At 35.7% G+C, this 22,974-nt stretch overlaps 1 protein-coding gene across 3 annotated transcripts in view; it reads right to left on the bottom strand.

Moving 5' to 3' along the window:
• Positions 1-22,974, bottom strand: part of SOX5 (SRY-box transcription factor 5) — a 941,468-nt gene that overhangs the window by 72,523 nt on the left and 845,971 nt on the right. For all 3 annotated transcript variants that reach the window (XM_090275485.1, XM_090275487.1, XM_090275488.1), the window contains one exon: positions 3,997-4,143. In XM_090275485.1, coding sequence (XP_090131611.1) covers positions 3,997-4,143 — 147 coding nt within the window. The remainder of the gene's footprint in view (positions 1-3,996; positions 4,144-22,974) is intronic.

Here is a 22,974-nt window from a genome sequence, read left to right on the forward strand (position 1 = left end):
AATACTACTGAATGTAAACTGTAATTGGAAAAAAAAAAAGTATGTTCTGCTGTCATTGTAAAGAAAAGCAGAACAGGCCTTATGTATATATTAAGCACTCACTACGCAAGGTCCGTTACGGGGCTGAAAGAGATCTTAGACGTGGCATGTGTGTATTTCCTAATGTCAAGAGTGTGTACAATAATTTGTACTATATATGTGCATATATTGCTGTTAAATTACCTTCTAAGGTCCTTTTACAGGTTAAGTTATACCTCCAAATATATTTATCTCTTAATAATACAGCAAAGAATTTTGGAGTTTTGAGAAAATAGAGCTACGAGTGCACTTTCCAAACTGATCTCATCTTTCCCAGTGAAAGAGATCTGTTGGAGCACAAGAGGGTTAAAAAAATTCTTTGATTTATTTTTTCTCTTTCAATACTTTCTATTTTTTCCCTGTGTATTTTTAAATCTGTTGTGAATACTCTTGAACTGTTATTCTTTAGACATTTCAGCATGACTTTGATGAAATGAAGAACAGAAGCAATTTTCTAGGTAGTTCAGCAAAAGACAAACTGTTATTTGGGGGGGGTACATTACTGTGTCAGTTTTCTAGTTAACATTTTCTAACAGTCAGAAAATATTTGTTATTTGTTTCCCTGAGTATTTTCAGGGAAACTACTTTATGATTACTCTTTTAACTCATCCACAGAAAGTTTAATATAGTCATATATCATGTGATCATAAGGTCTCAACAAACACAAAATTTTTTCAATTAATTTTCCTGCATGCCTCTTCTAAGTCAAGAAACGTTATTGACTTCTGGTCAAACACAGCCACCTCCTCACACAACCACATCAAAATTGCAACTAAAATATAGAACAACCATCACTCAAAACCATCAAAAATCGAGTTGAATGGAAGTCTTACAACTACAGAATTAAAGAAACCACATCCATCCAGACTGGTAGGAAGGACAGAGACGTGAAACAGGTTGGTCCCACATCCACGTATAGTGATAAAAATTCGGAAGACCCCTCAGCCCAGCGTTCCAGTGCTAGGAAGATTAGTCCCCATAACTTCTGTCTGCAAAAACTGGTCAGGATTGAGTGGGTGAAAGAAACTACTGAAGCCACAAGCAGTTCCTCTTAAAGAACCCACACATGGGCTCATCTACTCAGACTCACTCTCTCTGAGCTCTAGCACCAGGGAATCAGCTTTAAAGACACCATTGGCATACAGAGAGACTTTGAAGCATCTAGCATCAAGGCGAGAGCTGGGGGACAGCTTTTTTCCAGATAGAAAGGCAGGCAGAGGTCGTTGACCCTTTTCTGACCCCTCTCCCCATAGAACCACAAAGTCAGCAGGCTGACCTGGCTAACACTGTTTGCTCCGCCCTAGAGATCCCCAGAGACTCTGTCCCATCCAACTTACCAAATCACCCAAGCTGCTATTCCATAAGAAACAATGGTCTTGGCTCATGCTTTACAACTTCCTAAATCCTCTCAAATAAGCAAGAGTAAGCCTCAGTGAGTCCCCAGCCCCTGTATTTCTTCCTAAGTGGCCCTAGGCACAGCACTAGCAGCAGCCAGCCTAGATTCACAGCTTGGTTTCACCTGGGAATCTCCAAGCCCAGCACAAGTAGCAGGCATCTCAGATTGCTTTATAGCTCAGGCAGGGTGGCCCCATACAAAACACAGGTGGGGGTTGACCTTGGCCTGCACCACCCAGGAAACCTCAAAGCCTGCACACCCAGTGGACAGCTACAGACCACGTTGGAATACCACCACCCTGCCCCTACACAGCTGATCCTCCACAGAAGGTGGAGGTTGGTGGTAAGTGGTCACAGCCAATCCTTGCAGCTGTCTGTCCTGGGAAAATCATTCCCATTGATCTGCCAACAGCAACCAAGGCTGAACTACAAGAGAAGGGGTGCCCACATGAAGGGTACCCCTAGAGTACACAGTTTGGGTGATAGGGGAGGCTGTGTAACTGGACCCTATAGGACACCTACTACATTAGGCCAAGCTACAAGACAGGGAGTCATAGAAGCTCTACCCAACACATAGAAACAAACACAGGGAGGCTGAAAAATAGGCAGAAAAAGAAACATGGCCCAAATGAAAGAACAGATCAAAACTCCAGAAAAAGAACTAAAGAAAATGGAGATAAACATTCTATTGAATGCAGAGTTCAAAACACTGGTTATAAGTATGCTCAAGGAACTTAGTGAGGACCTCAGCAGCATAAAATTGATCCAGTCAGAAATGAAGGATACACTAATTGAAATAAAGAACAGTTTATAGGGAAACAAAAATAGAGTGGATGAAGTTGAGGATCAAATCGATTGTATGGAACATAAGCAAGCAAAAAACAACCAATGAGAACAACAAGAAAAAGAAAGAATCCAAAACATGAGTATAGTATAAGCAGCCTCAGGGACAACTTCATGAAGTCCAACAATTGCATCATAGAGGTGCTAGAAGAGAAAGAGAAAGAAATTGGAAATCTATTTGAAAAAATAACGAAAGAAAAATTCTGTAATTTGGTGAAGGAAATAGACATGCATGTCCAGGAAGCCCAGAGAGTCCCAACAAGATGGATACAAAGAAGCTTACTCCACGATACATCACAATTAAAACGTCAAAGATTAAGATTAAAGAGAAAACCTTAAAAGCAGCAAGAGAAAAGAAGTTAGTTACCTACAGGGGAGTTCCCATAAGACTGTCAGCTGATTTCTCAACCGAAACTTTGCAGGCAAGAAGGGACTGGCAAGACATATTCAAAGTCATGAAAGGCAGGGACCTACAGCCAAGATTGCTCTACCCAGCAAAGCTATCATTTAGAATAAAATGGCAGATAAAGAGCTTCCCAGACAAGGGAAAAAAAAAAAAAAAGAAAAAAAACTAAAGGAGTTCATCATCACCAAACCATTATTATAGGAAATATTAGAGGGACTCATTTAAGAAAAAGAAGAAGATCAAAACTATGAACAATAAAATGGCAATAAATACATATCTATCAACACTGAATCTAAAAAACAAACTAAGCAAACAAGAACAGAGACAGAATCATGGATATGGAGAACATTTTGATGGTTGCCAGATTGGAGGGGGTGTGGGGGAATGGGTGAAGAGATGAGGGGATTAAGAAGCACAAATAGGTAGTTACAGAATAGTCATGAGGATGTACAGTACAATACAGGAAATGGAGTAGCCCAAGAACTTATGCACATGACCCATGGGCATGAATAAGGTATGAGGATTGCCAAGGAGAGTGGGGTTTGCTGGGTGGAGAGGGGCAAAGGGGGAAAATTGGGACAACTGTAATAGTATAACAATAAAACAATTAAAAAAAAAAAACAAATTATTTACAAGTCCCCTGATCTTTTTTCATGTTCTCTCAGGAATGTTTCTTCAGCTCCTAAAACAAAACTAACTTTAAACAGTCTTATTTCTAACACTATTATTATCTTCATATCTTTACATGATAATTTCATTGGATGAATGATACATCTAAAATTATATCTATACCAGTAACACATTATAACAGTTACTGATACTTAAACATTTTCTGTATACCCTAATCATTCTCTTATTTTAAGTTCTATTTCAGTTGTCTTTTCTTTGGGAAACCCTTCCCAGGATCTCTCACTGAAGGTAATCTCTGTGTCCTAATAACATCTCAAACACTTTATTTGTAACTCTTTATAAGATTTTGTATCACAGAGAATGGGTATCTATATTTTATCACACTGTAAGCTCTTTGGGTACAGTATACCTACCTTATGAATCTTTGTATCATTCACATTTCTTACTACAGCTATCAATGCATGTTTGTGGAATAAACAGATGACTAAATGTATGTATGTAAATTTACACACACACTTCACTGACCCTCTCCTTGAAGATCCACAGTTTAACTCATGCTGGCACATGATAGACATTCCATAAATACCACTGAATTAAAAGTAACACTCTAAATGTTAAGACATGGAGCTTCTTTAAAAGGGTACCTTGCTTTTGGGTGGCGGGCTGTTTGTGCTCTTGTCTGTGTGAATGCTGGTAGGAGATACAGCAGCACCAAGGTTGCCTTGGGGTATGCCGGGGAGCTTTCCTCCTGGAGATACCTGCATTGCAGCTAGCTGGGCAGCATACAACTGCTACAGGAGAAAAAGAGAGGAAGAGGAAAAATGTAAAAGACCATCAGCAATAAAATTAATGTACCCTTCAGAAAGTACCCATGTTCAGATGTGGTATTTTTCCTGTGTGTATTCTTGCTTCGTGGCCTGGAATATTTTAAGAAAAAAGCTGTCACGTAAACCTCCATGATGTATTTCTTAGGGGATAGATAACAGATACTACATATAAGAGATTCAGCATCAGTATGTCCAGAGACTCTTAAGCAAATCACAGTCAACCATATTGACTCTTTTCCAATGGCTCTGGAAGGCAGGTATATCATTCTCTGGCCAAGACCTATTTTTCTCCTATTTTAAAATTTACACATTGTGTTACAAAAGAATGCAGTTTCATATACAAAGTAATTTTTATATCAAGGTTTCAAGTTTGGGATCTTCTTTTTTTGACTTATTGAAGTGAGCACTTGAGCACCTGTAATAATTTTTTTTGTGATTGTTAATTGTGTTGAAATTTAAAAAGTCATTGAGAGGGATTGGAAGGAAAGTCTGAAGAACATTATCTAGTTAGTCACATACACTGATAAAAATTAAGATATTTACCAGAAGTCTACTTTACTTCACAATATATAAACACAGACAAACCTGGACTTATCTTGAGGATTAGGGTTTTAAGGAATACTGTCTAAACCAGAGACTATCAACCTTTTTCATTCTAGAGAGGGAGATTAATTTGAAGACAGGCACAGGAGGAGTGAGCTGGATGTTGCAAAGGGAGTATAGGATAGTGTGGAGCAGTGAGTAGTGGAGAGGAGGTGGTAGAAAGGACAATGGCCTAATTGAGTGCATGCCCTGGGAAGAATAAAACAGGACTGGATTTGTAGGCTTAATTCACCTTATAGAAAAGCTTGAAACACAGACAAACAAGTTTAAACTTAATATGTAGAAAAGAGAAAGCCACTGAATATTTGAGAGCAATATATATATTGTTTTGAACTAAAACAAAGATAAGGCAAGGTTATCTTTTATATAGTTATTAAAATTTACTAGTGATAATCTTAATGATAACTTGAGTTGAAAAGTTGTAGTTGTGACAGTGAAGAGGGAAAAATAATTCCAAGTTATATTTACGGGGGAGAAAAAGAAACAGAACAGGGTGAATCATGTAATTTATATAGTTTCACTTATAGATATAATATGTAAGCATTCACCTATCATACATTCCCATTGGTATATATAGCCATTGACAGAGAAGGAAAACTCTGACTCCAAAAAACCTCCGCTGCCTTGCGGCATACCTCTTCAGGGGAAAGGCTAAGGGAGTAAACCCCGACAGAAAATCCGGAGCCGGAGTCCCTAAGGCGATTTGACGTTGTAGTCAACACCGGCAACTCCTGCGGCGCACCTGAAGCCAAGCTGTATTGACTCCGTCTTTCCCTTGGGCCCTTCAGCTGCGAAGAGAGGGGGGGTCTGCTGCATGGGCAACAGCAGACCCTCCATATCACCCTGCCCAGGCTCTGTAGCTTCAGCTTCACTGGAGAGGACACTCCAGCGTCATCGCAAGATGTCAGATGACAGATACCGTGTCACTCCCGAGTCGGACTGCACAGCCATTCTTGGCGGTGCAGATAGACTCTTAAGAAGCTACACCATCGTCTCTCGAGACGGACGGCTGCCGACGATATAGCCATTGGATTATCTTTGTAAAATAGCCAAAACATACATACACATTTTTTTTCTTTTTTGCAAAAGGAAGAAGTCACACAGAGAAATTTTTCTATAATTTTGCATCGTGAGTGTACAATTGCTGGAATCATTCAATCACAGGCTTCCCCTAAAGGATAGCTCATGAAGTGCTTCTTTAACCATTAAGAGTATGATGTCCTGAACTACATTTATCTTAGCCAAACCTAATCAGTGTTTTCTCCATGGCATGCACATGTACACCAAAGTGCTACTCAGCTGACACACAGTTCATTAGTAGGAATTCTTGATCCAGTGTAGGGACCAAAAAGTCTGATGGGATCATAAAGAACAGATATTTTAACTTGACTAATTAATTAGTACAGGTAACAGTACTAATTAATTTGTACAAATCAATTAATTGTTAATTTGGGGAAAATAGTACAATTGTATTCGGATAACACGGCTTTTAACTAATTAGATATAACTATTTTTTTATAAAAGTAACTATTGTACCCAAATATTCTAAGTTAGTGTTTAGTACTTTTCAGGAGAAATTCCACCAAACAGCCTACTTAAAGTCTATGGTAGACTATTTCATAGATTCCTTGAGAGGGTAAATTCCTGCCACTTCTCCTTAATAAGTTATTTTCCTCAAACTGCTAAAAACAGAACTTCTCTCACTGGCTACTAGCCTAGTGCCTAATTGCCATCTGGAGTATTTGGATTCAAAGCATGAGAAGTAATGAAAATATCTATCACTATTTGTTCCCTCAAAGCATTTATGACTAGTAAACTCCTTGAAGGCAGGGATTATGTCTATTATTTAATGTTTTCTCAGAAAACCTTGGAAGCAAGAAAAAGAAGAAATGAGTAAAGGCAGAAATGAACTGTATAAAATAATATCATTTATTTTTAATACAACTACATTTCCAGGACATATTTAATATTTAATGATAATAGTGACTATATGAATTTTAAAATCTGGAAAGAAATTAACATTGTTTTACTATTTAAAGAATTAGGGGGAAAAAGCTTACTGGTGTTATTGATAACCTTCATCATTCATTCATTCATTTCATTTACGTAAAAAGGACAAAAAATTAATTTCAAAATTGCATCAGCATAAAAAAAGATAGTTTAATATACTCATTGTAGCCATAATCTTAATTGTAAGTGAAGAAGTCAATTTGAAATTATAAACAGGAAAAGAAATGGGTAAAGATTATTAGAAAAAGTTAATATCTTGTGAAGAGACAATAAAACAAAGACTTTAAGCACATAAATATTCTTAAGTATTTTGAAAAAGACAAATGAGAAATGCTTTATTTTTGATAAATGGATATATACTACTTACTGAATCTTAAATATTTATTACTTAGAGAGTACAAAGTTATTTAGTAGGAGCTATGGTTTTCATAGATGTATACTGTTTGAGGGGATCCTTTTTTACTGTTTAGGTCAAACCTTAATTTTCTATTTGAAGTGGAACTTATTATCAAGAGTTCCTTTTGTGTGAAAATAAAATTTGAATAAAGACCCAGGAGACAGTGCTGACATTCCATCTGACAATAATACTCAGGAGTCAGTAGCATATGACAATATATGGTTTGATCCAGCTATTTTATCCTCCACAGTTACAGGCATGGAGGGGCATTCATATTTTAACGAGAAACAGTACAAAACAAGCCATGCCCACCATTCTCTCTTCATCCTTCCCTTCCCTTTTTCTCACACCCGGCATCTTTCCTCCCCATATCATTAACTTCTCACAGATAGGAGGGCTGGGTACAAAAAGCACTCAAAGAAACCAAAAAGGACATTAAAAGTATGAGTGAAAATGTTGCCTTTCCTAAATGCTACAGGATAAAACATACTGAATCTTTAGGAAAATTGGTGAACATTACATTGTCATTATCAGAATGGAGAGTGCTAACAGACTGAAAAACCATTTAATATTGTTTTTGCTGAATTAATTAAATTTATTTTTATAAGTAGAATCATTTTCTCCAGACAATATCTCATATGAAACACCAATACAGTAACAGAGAGATAAAAGAGGTATACTGTAACTATAAATAAATTTTACATATTTTTTTATCTTCACCTAAGAACAGTTCTTTTTTGCTGATTTTTAGAGAAAGAAACGGAAATAGAGATAGAATAGAGATAGAGAGAGAGAGGGAGAGAGAGAAGGAGAGAGAGAGATTGAGAAATATTGATTGATTGCCTTCTAGAACATGCTCCGACTGGGATCAAACCCTCAATCTGGGTATGTGCCCTGACTGGGAATCACAGGACCTTTCGGTGTGTGGGATGACACTCCAATCAATGGAACCACACCAGCCAGGGACAGTTTTACAACATTTTAATTTTTAAATTAAATGAGACTGTTTTAATTTACCCTAGTAATATAAATAGGCATAGATCTGGAGATTCAAGTCCTTTATCACCCTTGGTGATCAAAAAAGTCCTTACTCAGAAATTAGTAGTGACTTCTAAGCTCTCGAATAAACAACACATATAGACCTAAGTTTTCAAAAATAACATTATAGAGCTAAAATATCCCTGAGTAATATCACCCTGAAGTTCAAACACATTCATAGAAATGGCTGGTGATTCTTTTTTTTTTTTAAGTGTAAGGACTAAATCTGGCAATAAAAGTAATATATATTCACTTTGTTAAGTACTTGGATTAAAAATATTTAAATGTGTGCATTGTCCTTTATTATAATTTTTAAAATAGGTAAACATACACTTCTAGTTTTATGATATAAGTTAGATGTGATATATAAGAAAAGCATTTGTTTTTTTAAGGGAAGAGACAAAAAATAACATTTATGAGGAAAAACTTCAGAAAATAATTTCAAGGCTCTATAAGTGTTATCTTTATAGCTTAATTTCAGCTACTTAATGTAACTTAAATGTGGAGTTTGAAGAGAAACTAATGTACTGGAGAAAATCTTTAAAAACATACCAGTTTGTTTCAATGTGAATAAATCTGCTTTGCACATTAGTTTTCACAATGTTTTTTTCTCAGAAAATTATCAAAGTAACTCCCTAACACTATTCCTTTTGATGTTATTCAAATATATTGTAAAAAAAGGGGGGGATTGGCCTTAAATTTACTGGATTCCAGGGCAGAGGTGCACATAAACAATCAAATGCCAAATCTATAAAGAATTACATTTTACAAATGAAGCTAATAAAGTATTTAATAAAATATGTTTCATTCTCCCATCTTGACAAACATACCTTCAAAATACCTGGAGGCAAATGAAAATCACAAGATACCATTCCACAGTAGGATGGTTATTATTAAAAAACAAATAAAAAATTTAAAAAATACCAGACAATAACAAAAGTTGGCAAAGTTGTGGAGGAATTGGAACTCTTGTGTATTGCTGGTGGGAATGTCAAACGGTGCAGCTGCTATGGAAAACAGTGTGGCAATCCATCAAAAAGTTAAGCAGAACTACCATATGATCAGGTAATCCCACTTCTGGGTATATACCCAAAATAATTGAAAGCAGGGACTGGAACAGATATCCGTACACCCACATTCAGAAGAGCATTAGTCACCATAGCCAAAAAGTGAAAGAAACCCCAGTGTCCGTCAACAGAATACTAGCTCTTGTACCCATCAAGGAATGCTAGCATGCCACTGTGGGCTCTGAAGGTTAATGGCTTTTATTAACCACAAGGGTGAGTACTGGAAGAAAATGAAGACTAGACAGTTAGAGCTGACAGCTAGCTTTCGAGATGGAGACTCTAGGTCCATTCTGTGTAAGGATGAAAGGCTCGGAGGAGGGAGGAAATGGTTAGGATTCTCTCCCAGCCACCTTGGTGCTTAGTTAATCCATAGAAGTGAGGTGGAGGCTGGAGGAGTGAAGCATTTCTCTTGTTGCTTCTGTGGCTGTAATAAAAACCATGGGATAAGGTGACTGGGGAATTTGGGAAGAATTTTTACTACTTCTCCAGTTTAAAGTTCTAACTGGGGAGTGTATCCCAAGTAGGTGAAGGGAGTAGCAGTCTGGGTAAACCAGGGACTCTGCAGTCACTTGAGGGGGCAAGTTCAAGTAAGCACTCACAACATGGGAGATTCAGGATCTTCAGTATTTGGACATAATTCCTAAGGAAACTTGAGAGCAAGAAATACAACCAACTGAAAAAGTAAGTAAACTCAGAGTTACTTACACATTTGTCCAAATAGAAGAAATCTAATAGCCATATCAACGGTGCATAATTTAAAAAAACGAACAAGTTTGGAGCTATTGGAATATAGGAGTTTCAAAAGCAGGTATATGCAAGGAAATGGCCTGAGTGGATAAAGCCTCCAAAAGGCTGATGTTCAGCTGACATCCAGAGATGAGTTCAAGACAGCAGGAGGACAAGCCACAACGGAAACATAAAAGTTACCAACTTCAGAAAAGGAAGGTTCTGCCTCCAGAGAAGGCAGGGGAGCCACTTGGAAAACATGCCTGAGGAAACAAGGGACTGGCTGGTAGGGGCTCCAAGGCATAAACTAATACTGTTATGACCCACACCTCCGCACGCGCATGCGTGCATGCATACGTCTGTGTGTGTGCATGCGTGTGTGTGTATCACTCCTGGGCAATAAGCCTTGGAAAGGCTGGAATAAAATAAAATATTATGTCTGGCTGTAGTGCAGTTTTACCATTAAAAAGCTGTAGGGTGCCAAGGAAGTACTGGAAATATAAGGGGGATCACATAGTAAAGTATATGATTGTCTAATCACAAGGCTATACACCTAAAACTAATACAAAGTAATGCTGAATGTAAACTGTGATTTTTAAAAAAGCTATAGTGAATACATGCACAATGCTATAATATTATCTGTGTGCAGCTGCTATCATCAAATATTAATAATACACAGATCATCTTTATTATTTTATTCCAAATTCAGTCTCACTCACTGTGATACTTGGGTGGAATACAGAGCTATCAATTAGGAGTGGAGTGTTGAGAGGGTGTGAAAATGGCATCCTGCTAAAAATTAAAGAATGCATTTGACCTTCAATCTCAAGACCTATTTCACAGGTATGATGCTCTCATGCTGTTTCTGTTACATTACAGATACCACAGTATCTAAATAACAGACACTTCAAATGTACTGGATTAAAAGGCTTTCTTCATTTTATTACACACCAATAAATCTTGAATAGCTAGAAAAAATTTTTTTCACTTTTATAATTGAAGCAGTTCCATAAAGAACCAGCTCTATTTGCGAAAGTCATGCAAGAAAACACCAACTGATAGTTTATCTCTCGTTCTCCCTCCCTCCCTGTTTTTTTATTCCACAAGCCATCTCCACGTACTGCACAGTAATCCATTACAATATGTTCTAACATCTGCCTCCCCATATGATGTATGACCTATTCGATTGACCCTTTTTATGCTGCTCCAGACTTGCTGTTCAGGACTGTGGGAGGATGAACATGCATCTATTCCTGAGGTCACCAACCAGTAAATACATCTCCATTTGGCAAGGTAAGAAGGACACTAGCTGCAAAGCTCTTCAAATCTTTATATATCAGTTGCAATACTCACATCTCTAATTAGTTTAATTTACGGGGGAAAAAACACTGCTGAGATTCCTTTCAAAGTAACGATAAGAAAAGAAATGCTTGTGTACTGGGCGGGGTTGGGAGGAGTTCCGTTGTTACCGCATGTTCGTCATTTATTACAGGAAAGCTGAGTATAATGAGGAAGATTTTTAAAGCAAATACCTTTGCCTAAGTTCATAATTGTGAAGTTATTGTTCATTTTATCCCAATAGATGGGGTGTGTGTGTGTAACAGTCTTCAAAACATTAATAGTAGCATTTTATCTCAATATAAAAAGGAATTGCTAGTTCATATTAAGTCAGACTATGCATTATTTTGCATATTATAAAAATCAGACTCACTTCCAGAACACATAATTCTGGATTCTTGAACATGTAAGGCACATATAAAAGAGAGGAAATTTAAGAGCCAAGATTTTCTCAGTGGCTCTGCAGGGCCAACCTAGAAGTCTGCCTGCCTGCCACGTGAGGGACCACTAAAACAACTCTGTGCTCAGGGGCGAAAATGAAGGCTCACAGTGGTTCAATAGTGGTTAATCAACTGGTGATTTTAGAAGTCTGAGTATTCCTGATAGTTCTTTCTAGTGTCTACCATATAAACTTGCCATGTGGGTAGCCATGCTACTATGTGAAATGGGATTCCCCAACCTGCTGGTCAGTGAAAATAGGGACGGTCCCTAAGGCCCTGAGTCAATGATAACTTCCAAGGCCAGGGGTTAAGGCTTCAAGAGTAAAGGACTTCTAGAATCTCTGGTGACAACTCTGCTGTCCCTGAAGAAAGCAGATAGCCATTTGAGACTTTTGTCTTTAGTTCTTTTGTTTCCTGCTAGCACTAATAGACAACACATACGATGGGTTAAAATTAAAATTACTTCTTCCTATGGATTTCCCCTTATTTTTTCATATTTTTCCCCATAAATCTTTTGGATTAAGAAAATATTGCATATTAACATTAGTGTTGATTATCTGAGTACATAAGTTAAGATAAATTAATCTAAATTTCAAGAGAAATATGGGCACAGAATAGTAACAACAGCAGCAAAAATAACCATAAGAGCTAAAATTGAAAGATGGATGTTAATCATGTGTCATGTCCATGCCATATTTCTCTGAACCTTCTCAAAAACCTTAGAAAATAGATATTATTCTTATTTTATGGAGGAAGACATTGAAGAACAGAGAAAGTAAAAATCACTTGTCCAAAGTAATACAGGTAAGCAGCAAAGCTGAGATTAAAGCCCAAGCCTTTTCAGAGAGCCTATACCTTTTAACCTCTATGCCTTATGAACCCTTTTTTTTTTTTTTTTGGTCATTTGAATACAGTGGTAGGGTCTGGGACTTTAGGTCAAAGGGCTGGACAAGCCTAGGGAGGGCAATGCTAAGAGCAGTTCTGATAAAAACCATATTACTGCAGATGGAGGGCAGAAGTGACAAGTATTCCAGAGGATGCTTTTTCTAGCATTTTCATCCTCCTTCTTCCTCTTGGCTATTGACAGTAAAATAAACAAACAGACAAACAAACAAATAAATAAATAAATAAAATTCAGTTTGGTTTTCTCAATTTATGGTGTTGTAAGAATATGTAAGACAGTGCTATAATGTGCTCAGGCAGACCAGGAAAGGCTTCCCTATAAATATAATTAGTTCAAGTAAACATAACTACATGCATGGAGCAGGAGACAGTATTGGCAGGGCATCCTTGTGGTGGCAGAGAACATGACAAGAACAGGGTGTTGGAAGAAGGCCAGTGAGGCTCCATGGGGTGGGAGAGATGTTTGGAAAGGTGGATGGGAAACTATCACAGCTTAAGAAGAGGGATGACATAATTAGATCTGCATTTCTACAAGCTTAGTCTGGATATAATAAAGAGAATTGATTGAAAGAGTTTGGTTCATCTGTAACCCGCTTTTAACTGGAAGAACATCTACCTAATCGCTTTTTCTTACATAATTTAAAATTGATTCAAAATCAATTGTAGAATAAATCTGGATATATAATTTTCAACATTCTGAGTCTCATTCTTACTTTAATATTTGCTCTTTCCTGTATAATGTATACTAAGAACTTAATCATATTTAAAAAAATCTATATTTGGCTACAATACATAGTCACTAAACTTGGTTTTTCTAGAACATTTAAATAGAGTAAGACAGACATAATTAAAAAGGAGCCATTTGCACTGTCCAAATCACACATTACTCTTCAGTCAATTAAAATAACAAAAACACACTGTAGTAGCACCTTGCATTTATAGTATGTTTTGATTTTCATTAGCTCCTCTCATCACAACAGGCTTCCTTTCGATTGCACAGGACACCTTTCTCATATATCACTGAAATCGTCCAGAGACATAATCAACAATTGTAACTTCTGCTTTCCTGCTTTAAATCAATTGGTTCACTTAATATTTATTTATGGGCACCTATTATATGCCAAGCTCTGTTTTAGACACTTAGAACAACATATCAGTCAACAGAGATCTCTTCCTTAACGAAAGGATTTCTGATTTTTTTCCCTCCCAAGAGACATGCAAGACTTTAATCTTTCATTATATCTATCCAGTAGCTGTCTAAAATTTCTCCATATGACACTATGTATTACTTAAACTTACCATGAGAGGAATTTATATATCCATGTTTTTTAACATTTGTAAATAAATATTGTTCTTAAAAGAACTAAGTCATTCTTAAAAGTGCATGATTGAGAGATACATGCTTCAACATGGTTAAACCTTGAAAACATCATGCTAAGTAAAGATAAGCCAGACACAAAAGGACAAATATTGTATGCTTCCATTCACATGAAGCACCTAGAACAGGCAAATTCACAGAGACAGAAAGTGGAACAGAAATTATCAGGGCTGAGGGAAGGGAGGAAGGGGGAATGAAATTATTATTTCTGGGTACAGAATTTTCATTTGGAATGAACATAAAGTTCTGGAAACACTGTGAATGGATTTAATACTACTAAGTTGTACATTTAATAATATTTAAGACTATTAAATGTTTGAAATGATTAAGTTTATAAATTTATTGTTATTCATATTTTACCACAGTTAAAAAAGTATCAATTAAGAGGGGATAGAAAAGTATCAGCGAGCAGGCTGACAGCTCTTGGGGGGAAGTTTGGGGGTGGCAGGATCAAGCAAAACCCAGAAAGAGCTCATGGACACGGACGACAGTGTGGTCGTTGTTGGGGGGAGGGGCGGGGGGAGGTGGAAGAGGGTACATGGAGGATAAATGGTAATGGAAAAAATACAATAATAAAAAACTATTGTTTAAAATAAAAGAGCAACCTCATTGTTTTCAGTACCACATTAAGCTTTTTTTTTTTTTTTAAACAATTTTTCTCCTAATTTGCTTCTATGTGTTGGGTCATTTTGTACATTAATTCAGAACAGTTTTAAAAGGAGAAAGCAGTACTGTTATTTTAAGTAAAAAAAGAGGTTGGAAATATTAGTCTTAAACACAATTACTAAACGTTACCCCAGGGTTTGGAAACACATATAAATAAAAGCAAGATGCAAAAGTACCTGATTCTAAATCAACCAAATCAAGTAATGCCAATTTCAAATTAATGGTGGCTTTGAAAGAGACACTACAAGATCATGTGAATCCTTCACTGACGGCACATGCAAGCATTTTCCAGTCCTACTGTAAAAGGTAGTTCTCTCTTCACTTTCCTTGTTACTCCAGAGCTAGCTTCTTTTTCATATTCACATGACTGTTTATGAGCTCAATCCTGTTTCAACTGTCACTCTTTACATCAAGGAAAGATAGATGGGACACACCAACCCCAACCTAAATGACCTTTGGATGTGACAAGAGTTTTAGGTCAGCCTTGCTAAATGGAGGCCTTGGTGTATCGAGACATGCCTTGGGGTGAAATTTACAGTGAATTTATTATCTCCCAATGCCCTTTGGACTGCTTCCCACCATCAAACACCATGGCAGCACTTGGAACAGGAAGAAATACATTAACTGGAATCTGATCGTTTTAAAAGGTTACAGCTGCCCAAATATAATTTAATTTCATACTTGCCCTTTGAGGGTTTGGTGTATATTTTCATTTTATGACTGCAATGATAAAGCTCTTAAGATTCCAGGCAATAAAAAGAGAAAAGTATTTTAAGGGTTAGAAGTCTATTCAGTTCATACTCAATGAGTGAAGTGACAAATTAGCTTTTAAAAAAAATCTTAACATTTCTCTTTTTTATTTGGACTATCTCTTATTCCTCTTCTGACCCTACACTTCAACATTTGGTAGAAATCAGTATGTAAGGCCAACTTCTTATCTCCGTCAGTTTGAAAATAAAAAGGATGATTACAAAATGAAGATAAAGTCAATCTAATTTAAAGTAAAAATACATTAGTGGAGAGTACACATATTTTTCAGTAGCATTCCCTCTCGTAAAATTGGGACAACTTACCCATTAAACTATATCAATGCCAAATTGACTTACTATTGATCCTGTACTTTACCAGTCTATCACACTTCCACAAATTTTAACGAAAGATTCACAAAATCCTCTATAAATGCTACACCACACCCTCATCAAATTAATCAGTAAACATTATCACTATTATTTTATATTTAAAAAATAAGAGCTATGGTATTCCTAATGCCACAGAAATAATCAGAAAAAAGACCAAAAATCAGATAAAATCACCTATAGCTCATTTTAGCCATCAAAACAGAAAAAGCCAAAAACCAACTTTTGCTCTTTCCCTTCAACTCAATATTTTACCAGAGACTTAACAGATCTTTAAATATCAATCCAATAGAGTTTGAGGCAATGCAATACTTTGGATTTACTGTGAGTAATGTGAAAAGCCACTTAGTGAAACTTTTAACCCATACAGGTCAAATGCAACTTTAAGCTGTATGCGTGTGTGCACACATATTTATTCATTCATCCTTCATTAATTAGCTAACAAATATTTCTTGAAAGATACTGAGCTAGTTCCTGTGAAGGTTACACTTTAAAAAATATTTTATATTTTTTAAAACGATACTCCTAACATAAGAACAGCAGAAAATACAAATAATAGCATTTTAAGTATTATAAAACTTAAATAGATTAGATAATTACAAATATTAACTACATTTTTATTAGCAAGCTTTAATTTCACATTGATATGTTACTGTTTTAAAAGTATTTTACACAGTATTTAATCTGCCTAACAAATCTATGGAGCAGGCATTAATATCCCCACTTACAGATTATGAAAATGTAGCCTAGCAAAGTTAAGGAGGAGCGTTCCGCAGGTAGCAAATCTAGTGGTGTACTGAGAATCAACTGCTCTGGATGATAATGGGAGACAGTATTTATTCTTGTACTCATTCATTTATTTATCCCTCTTTCAGTCAACACACCCACAAAAAGAATCTTACTTCAACAATTCTGACCTAAACATTTTGGCTTTCTTTGCCAAGGAAAATATCAGGAAAATTGGGAATTTGATAATATTATAGATTATGAATATTTTTTAAAACACTACACAATTTAGAATTGATAGTTCTTATCTCTAACGTGTCCACATGGATTTACAGAATGAAGAACAAGTGGTTTGAATGTGCAGGAAAGCCGGTCTCTGGGGATCACCACCCACTATTTGAGATAGAGGAGTATAAAGCACTGATAGTAAACGATCCTATAAATGGGGTGAAAGCGATTCTTTCAATTTCAGTTGATGCTAAGAGACCAGTTGTGCAGTACTTTCTCAGTATAAAAATAATGAGCTGTATTTCCACCTCTTTGTTTTTCTTTTCCAGGAGAACTCACCCTTCTTTCAAGTACAGTTTGAAAACATCCCAATTCTAACTGGACAATGGATAAAAATAGGACTGTTACAGTGTTATGGTTTAAATGACTGCCTCTGTTGTGGATGTTTTCATGGCATGATTTGATTTTATTAACAGAGAAGGTAAATTATGGATGCTATCAATACTATTTAGACGAAAAAAAGGTAGGGGAGACAGATATAGTTCCCATCCCTTGCCATTTGGCACAGCCAATTCTAACTCTCAACTCATCTGCTCCTTCCTATCTGGTTATTGTTATAAGTGTTTAGTCAACAGCAAGCACTTCTAAAGGAAGTCATTCCTCTATTTTCACAATTGTGGGAAAATAAAAAATTAGCCAGAGGCCCAGAACTTGATAAAAAAGAGAGAGGGAAAAATAAAGAAAAGAGATGAGAAAAAAAGAGGTAGAGAAAGATTAACATTAGCAGGTAGCTAAAACAGAAATTAAAAAAACAAACAAACAAAAAAACAAATCAAAAGTTAAAAGACGAGAAAGGGAAAAAAGGAAGATAAAAAAGTGAAAAAGAGAGAGAAAAATATTTTCAAGAAATAAGAACAGAAAGGTAGACCTTTTTTGCAATAGGTTCCTATTTTAAAATCTTGAGCAGCCTTAAGGACCAAAATGTTTATAGTTCCTGAACAGTTGGCTGTGTAATTCAGAGTTACAGAGCATCCTGGTTACTGCTATAAAGCTATTTTGTGTCACAGTGTTATTTATTTCCACAGAGCCCTTCCTTTTCTTGTGGTTACATAGTCTGTTGGGTAACCTAGCACTTGTCCAACTTGCTCATCTTCCCTTTCATTCCATGGAGAGGTCACAGGAATAATTAAAACTTTCTTCCTCATTGGATCTTCAGAGCTAGCCTGACTTTTTTTTTTTTTTTTTTTTTTTTTTTTTTACTATTTTTAAATCTATAAGACATTTCTTTCTTGACTCTCGGATCAATAATTGCCTCATCACCCTTCTCTCAGTATTTCCTGACAGCACATGAAAAAAATGCATTAATGAATCAGAGAAGTCCACTTGTAAGTTGTAAAGGCTCCTCCTGGCTACTTTTATTACAGCTTCTTTTGCTTCATTTTCCCCATTCCTCTGTGATATAAGTAGGACAGCAATTCTTATATGTGTTTTTAAAATAAGATACCTGTGTCCTGGCCAGGTTAAATAATTTGAAATCAGACATACACATCACCTCAAAGACAGGTCGAGAGTAGGACCCTTATTTGTGAAACTGCAATTGTTGAGCTATTTGGAAGGTTAGAGGGGTCATGATAGTTAGATAAACTCCATTGGCTACCTTTATTATACTCTAAATATCCATCTTGCTGGGAAACTCTCATTACTATAGCAAAACACTACCTACTACTTTCCAATAACATGGCTTTTCCCACAAAGGGAAAATTTTACTCCTTTAATAAATATTCCTCAATGTCATAAAAGCAAAGATGCTCCAGTAACTCTTATGGAATGAAAAAAATGGAGAGAGAAATTGTTTTTATTCTTAGGACACTTGAAACCTAGGTTTTTATGTTTTTTTTTTTTTTTTTAATCTTACATGTAGAACAAAGGTTTTTTATAGTGGAAGGATATTCTATTTTCATAAAGACTTTCTAATTGCATTAAATATGGGAGGATGGCTCCCAAAAAAGGTATACAATTCAACTTGAATTAGATGGATTTCTCCATTTGCCATGCACCTTTGTACTACATAACATAATTGCTATATCCTAGGAAATTATTTGCTAAATTGAAATATGGAAGAGTTTACTAGGCTCATTTCAGACAGTATGAAATTCTTGAATCTGGGAGAAAATGATGAGGGTGATAGCAGCTAATAATGTCTGAATACTTCTGCTAGATTCAGCATTTTGTATATACTATCTCATTTAATCCTCAAATAGCTTTATCATGTAGGAACAACATTATCACATTTTACAGGTGAAAAACCTGAGACCAAAGGTGTTCAGTATCTTGAGCAAAGACACACACAGATAGGGTCTTTTATTATAAAGCTCAAGCTCATAACACATTATACTATATACACCATTTAAATAGTACTTAGTTTTAAGATTTAACATTTTAAAATATTTAAAACTTGGGGGAACATCCTTTGAAGAAAGGGGTAAAAAGCTTCTCATCTAAGTCTCCTAACTGGCTACTGTACCTGTATACCAGCGGTTCTCAACCTGTGGGTTGCAACCCCTTTGGGGGTCGAACGACCCTTTCACAGGGGTTGCATAAGATCATCAGAAAACACATATATAATTACATATTGGTTTTCTGATTAATCACTATGCTTTAATTATGTTCAACTGTAACAATGAAAATACATCCTGCATATCAGATATATACATTGTGATTCATAACAGTAGCAAAATTACAGTTATGAAGTAGCAACAAAAATAATTTTATGGTTGGGAGTCACCATAACATGAGGAACTGTATTAAAGGGTCGCGGCATTAGGAAGGTTGAAAACCACTGCTGTATACCAATATACTTCTAAGTGGTTACAAGGCAAAGATATAACCTATGAAAAATTAGGTATTTTATGGTTTAATACTGTATTTAATGCTAGCTTTTGTCTAAGGTGACACTAAAATAACCAAACTTAAAATTGTTCTGGAGGTAAACAAGATGCAAAATGAACAAAATCGAGATAAGAATAAAAATGAAACACATTCAAGAGTCTTTGCTTTTTTCTTTATTGCTTAGTTATATGTCTTGGCTTATCTTCTATATGCCCACCAAATGATTTAGGTATACTATTTCTAATCATTCAAAATATCTTGAAAACAAAAGAACTAAATTTAGGGGAAAACTAGTCATATAAAAATAGGGCACACATTTGAAGCAGTAGAAGTTGTAGAGCATGGTATAGTCAAATTTCAGGGGGAAACATGTTAAAGCAACTACAACAGACAGAGGGACCACACTTTCAGTAATTCTACCTCATTCCAAAATGGAAGTAATGGTGATTTTTAACTACCACTACTAATTTTTTCATTCTATGTTGAAGAAGTTCTGTTAGTAATGGTGCATGCAAGAGGACATTGTCGTAGGATGGAGGCATTAATTATGCTGGTCCAATGCTCATTGTAGCAAAGCATTTGGGAGCACACTTTGACTCTGTTCCTCCATTCCTTCCCATCTACTTTCTTTATCCAAGAAGCAGTTGAGTAAGAAAAAAAAAAAAAAAAAAAAAAAAAAAAGAGTACAGCATTAAGGGAAAGGTCAGGATTAAGAAAATGGAATAATTAAGAGTTTTTTTCCCCCTCCTCCCTTTTATTTTTATGACCTCAGTTTGGCAAGCCAATACTGAGAAACTTCCACAGGAAACAGCAAATTTGAAATATGCTGGGCTGGCTTAAGCTTTTTAACTGCAGGAATCGAATAAGGCTCTATTTTCAACCCTCATGAAGATACTTGCCAACCAAACACAACTCAAAACTGTAATGCGGTTTTTCTCCTTGGGCTTTCTCTTAGAACAGTTCATTCATGACTGCAAAATCTTATCTGCATGATTATATAATCATCTTTGAATACTATCTTTCTTCTAAGAAGCAAATGAAATACCAACAAGACTTGCGATGTAAACAATCTCACTTTGAACCTTCTATGAACAAATAGATATGAAACAGCACACTTCTCTGTTGTTTTGTTTTCTGAATTCCTTGATCTTTCAATAGCTTTTCACAAAAGAATTAATTCACAGAGCACAATCACTGAACTCAGCAGAATGAAGGCAATTCAGAAGGTTGCCATTGTTACTAATATGCAAATCCTACCCATTATTTTATTCATCCTTATTTAATAGTTTAAATGCAAAAATAGCAATTTTTCTCCCTTCATTTTACCCAAAATAACTTAAAAATAATATATAGATATATGCATTTATTTTTAAAGATACCATGTTAAAATGGCATAAGCTAGATTTAGTTTTTAGTTACTAGGATTCCAGGCACATCTCTGTTAATGTCTGATTTAGTTAGATCACTACTTAGAGTTTAAATTGCCTCATCAATAAAATTAAGGAGTTGAAATAGAAGAATGGTTTTTAAATTTTGTTTTAGCAGCAGAATCTTTCATTCAAACAATCTTAGCCAGTAGAAGTCAATCTATAAAACAAATAAAAGTGAATGGTACTGTTTGGGGTGCTTGAAGCCACTGGAACTTCTTTAAATAGTTTGAGATAATTGTTTCTAACAGTCTCTGAGGTCCTTTCCATTTCACTTATTCTTGTTAGGACAGGAAGTTGTATGACTTTCTTCAAATTCTATTCCATATTCATACTCAATACATTCTCTTAAATTTCAAGCTCTTCTATGACACCAAGTATTCTTAAGAGACTCATCTGAATTCCTTATGATTATTAACTTATAGCTTACAAAGAATATTTGCTGAGTAAATAAAACTCCAGGATACTATGAGGTTTATAGAAATAATTTGCTTCCACATTTAAGTTTGAAACTATAGGAACTATTTCCTTAAAGGAAGTAATGCAAGTTTATAAATTGTCTCTGATTTATATGAGCAACAGCTTAGCTGTACACAAGAGTAGAATAAGATCTGTGTGCTTTGAAGAGTTATATGAGAAAATCTTATATTATTTATTTAAAATAATTACCGGAAAAGCATCTATGCAAATAACTTATTCTAAATTTTATAAAGTATTTATTTAGAATAGTGGCAGGCAGCTTATAGAGACAAATCATTTACATTATACCGATAGAAAAATAAGACTCAAGAGGAGGCATTGTTTTTATGTTATAGATATAAATATTAGATAAAGAGTGAACAACAGCAAAATACAAAACACTATACCCCAAGATAACTACATAGTCAGGTTTTGGGATTTGTTTGGATAAGTAAACTCATTGTCTCCCATAGATGCCTGTGAGGGGACCTAAAATTATGCCACAGAGGGGAATAAAATCATTTCCTCATAAATAAGACAATATGCCTCTATTTTACTAAATTGCTTTAGATGTTGTTCTGCAAAGTAAATCCACAGAAAAAAGTTCTACTAAATTGTAATCTGAAAGACTTCCTTTAAATAATAAAAAAGTTTTAATACCAGTTAGTAACAGTTATTAACCAACTAATAATACTAAGCACTTATTTTTACCTAGCACATAGTATTTGATAAGCGGTAATTAACTCTTCTATTGCTCTAAGCACTTTCCATGTATTATCTCATTTAATTCACACAATATCCATTATACCCACATTTTACAGACAAAAAACTAAGTCATAAAGAGGTCAGGTAACTTGCCTCAAGTCAGAGCTAGTAAACAGAACCATGATCCAAGGCTGCAGGTACCACACTTTAAACCATTAGGTTGTAATGATTCTCAGTAAGTAACAGTGACTCTTAAAATATTAATTTAAAGATAATGCCTTAATAGAATACAAACTTTTACCTTAGTCTTTATGTTATCTTCCCTCTAATTATCTACTGCTGAGAGACTAAATTTTTCTATATCGTCGTCGGCAACCGTCCGTCTCGAGAGACGATGGTGTAGCTTCTTAAGAGTCTATCTGCACCGCCAAGAATGGCTGTGCAGTCCGACTCGGGAGTGACACGGTATCTGTCTCCTCCCGTGTTGAATCGACATCTTGCGATGACGCTGGAGTGTCCTCTCCAGTGAAGCTGAAGCTACAGAGCCTGGGCAGGGTGATATGGAGGGTCTGCTGTTGCCCATGCAGCAGACCCCCCCTCTCTTCGCAGCTGAAGGGTCCAAGGGAAAGACGGAGTCAATACAGCTTGGCTTCAGGTGC

Source organism: Furipterus horrens, unplaced genomic scaffold (assembly GCF_987537825.1).
Source record: "Furipterus horrens unplaced genomic scaffold, mFurHor1.1.pri manual_scaffold_4, whole genome shotgun sequence".
In the NCBI taxonomy this organism is placed as follows: Eukaryota; Metazoa; Chordata; class Mammalia; order Chiroptera; family Furipteridae; genus Furipterus; species Furipterus horrens.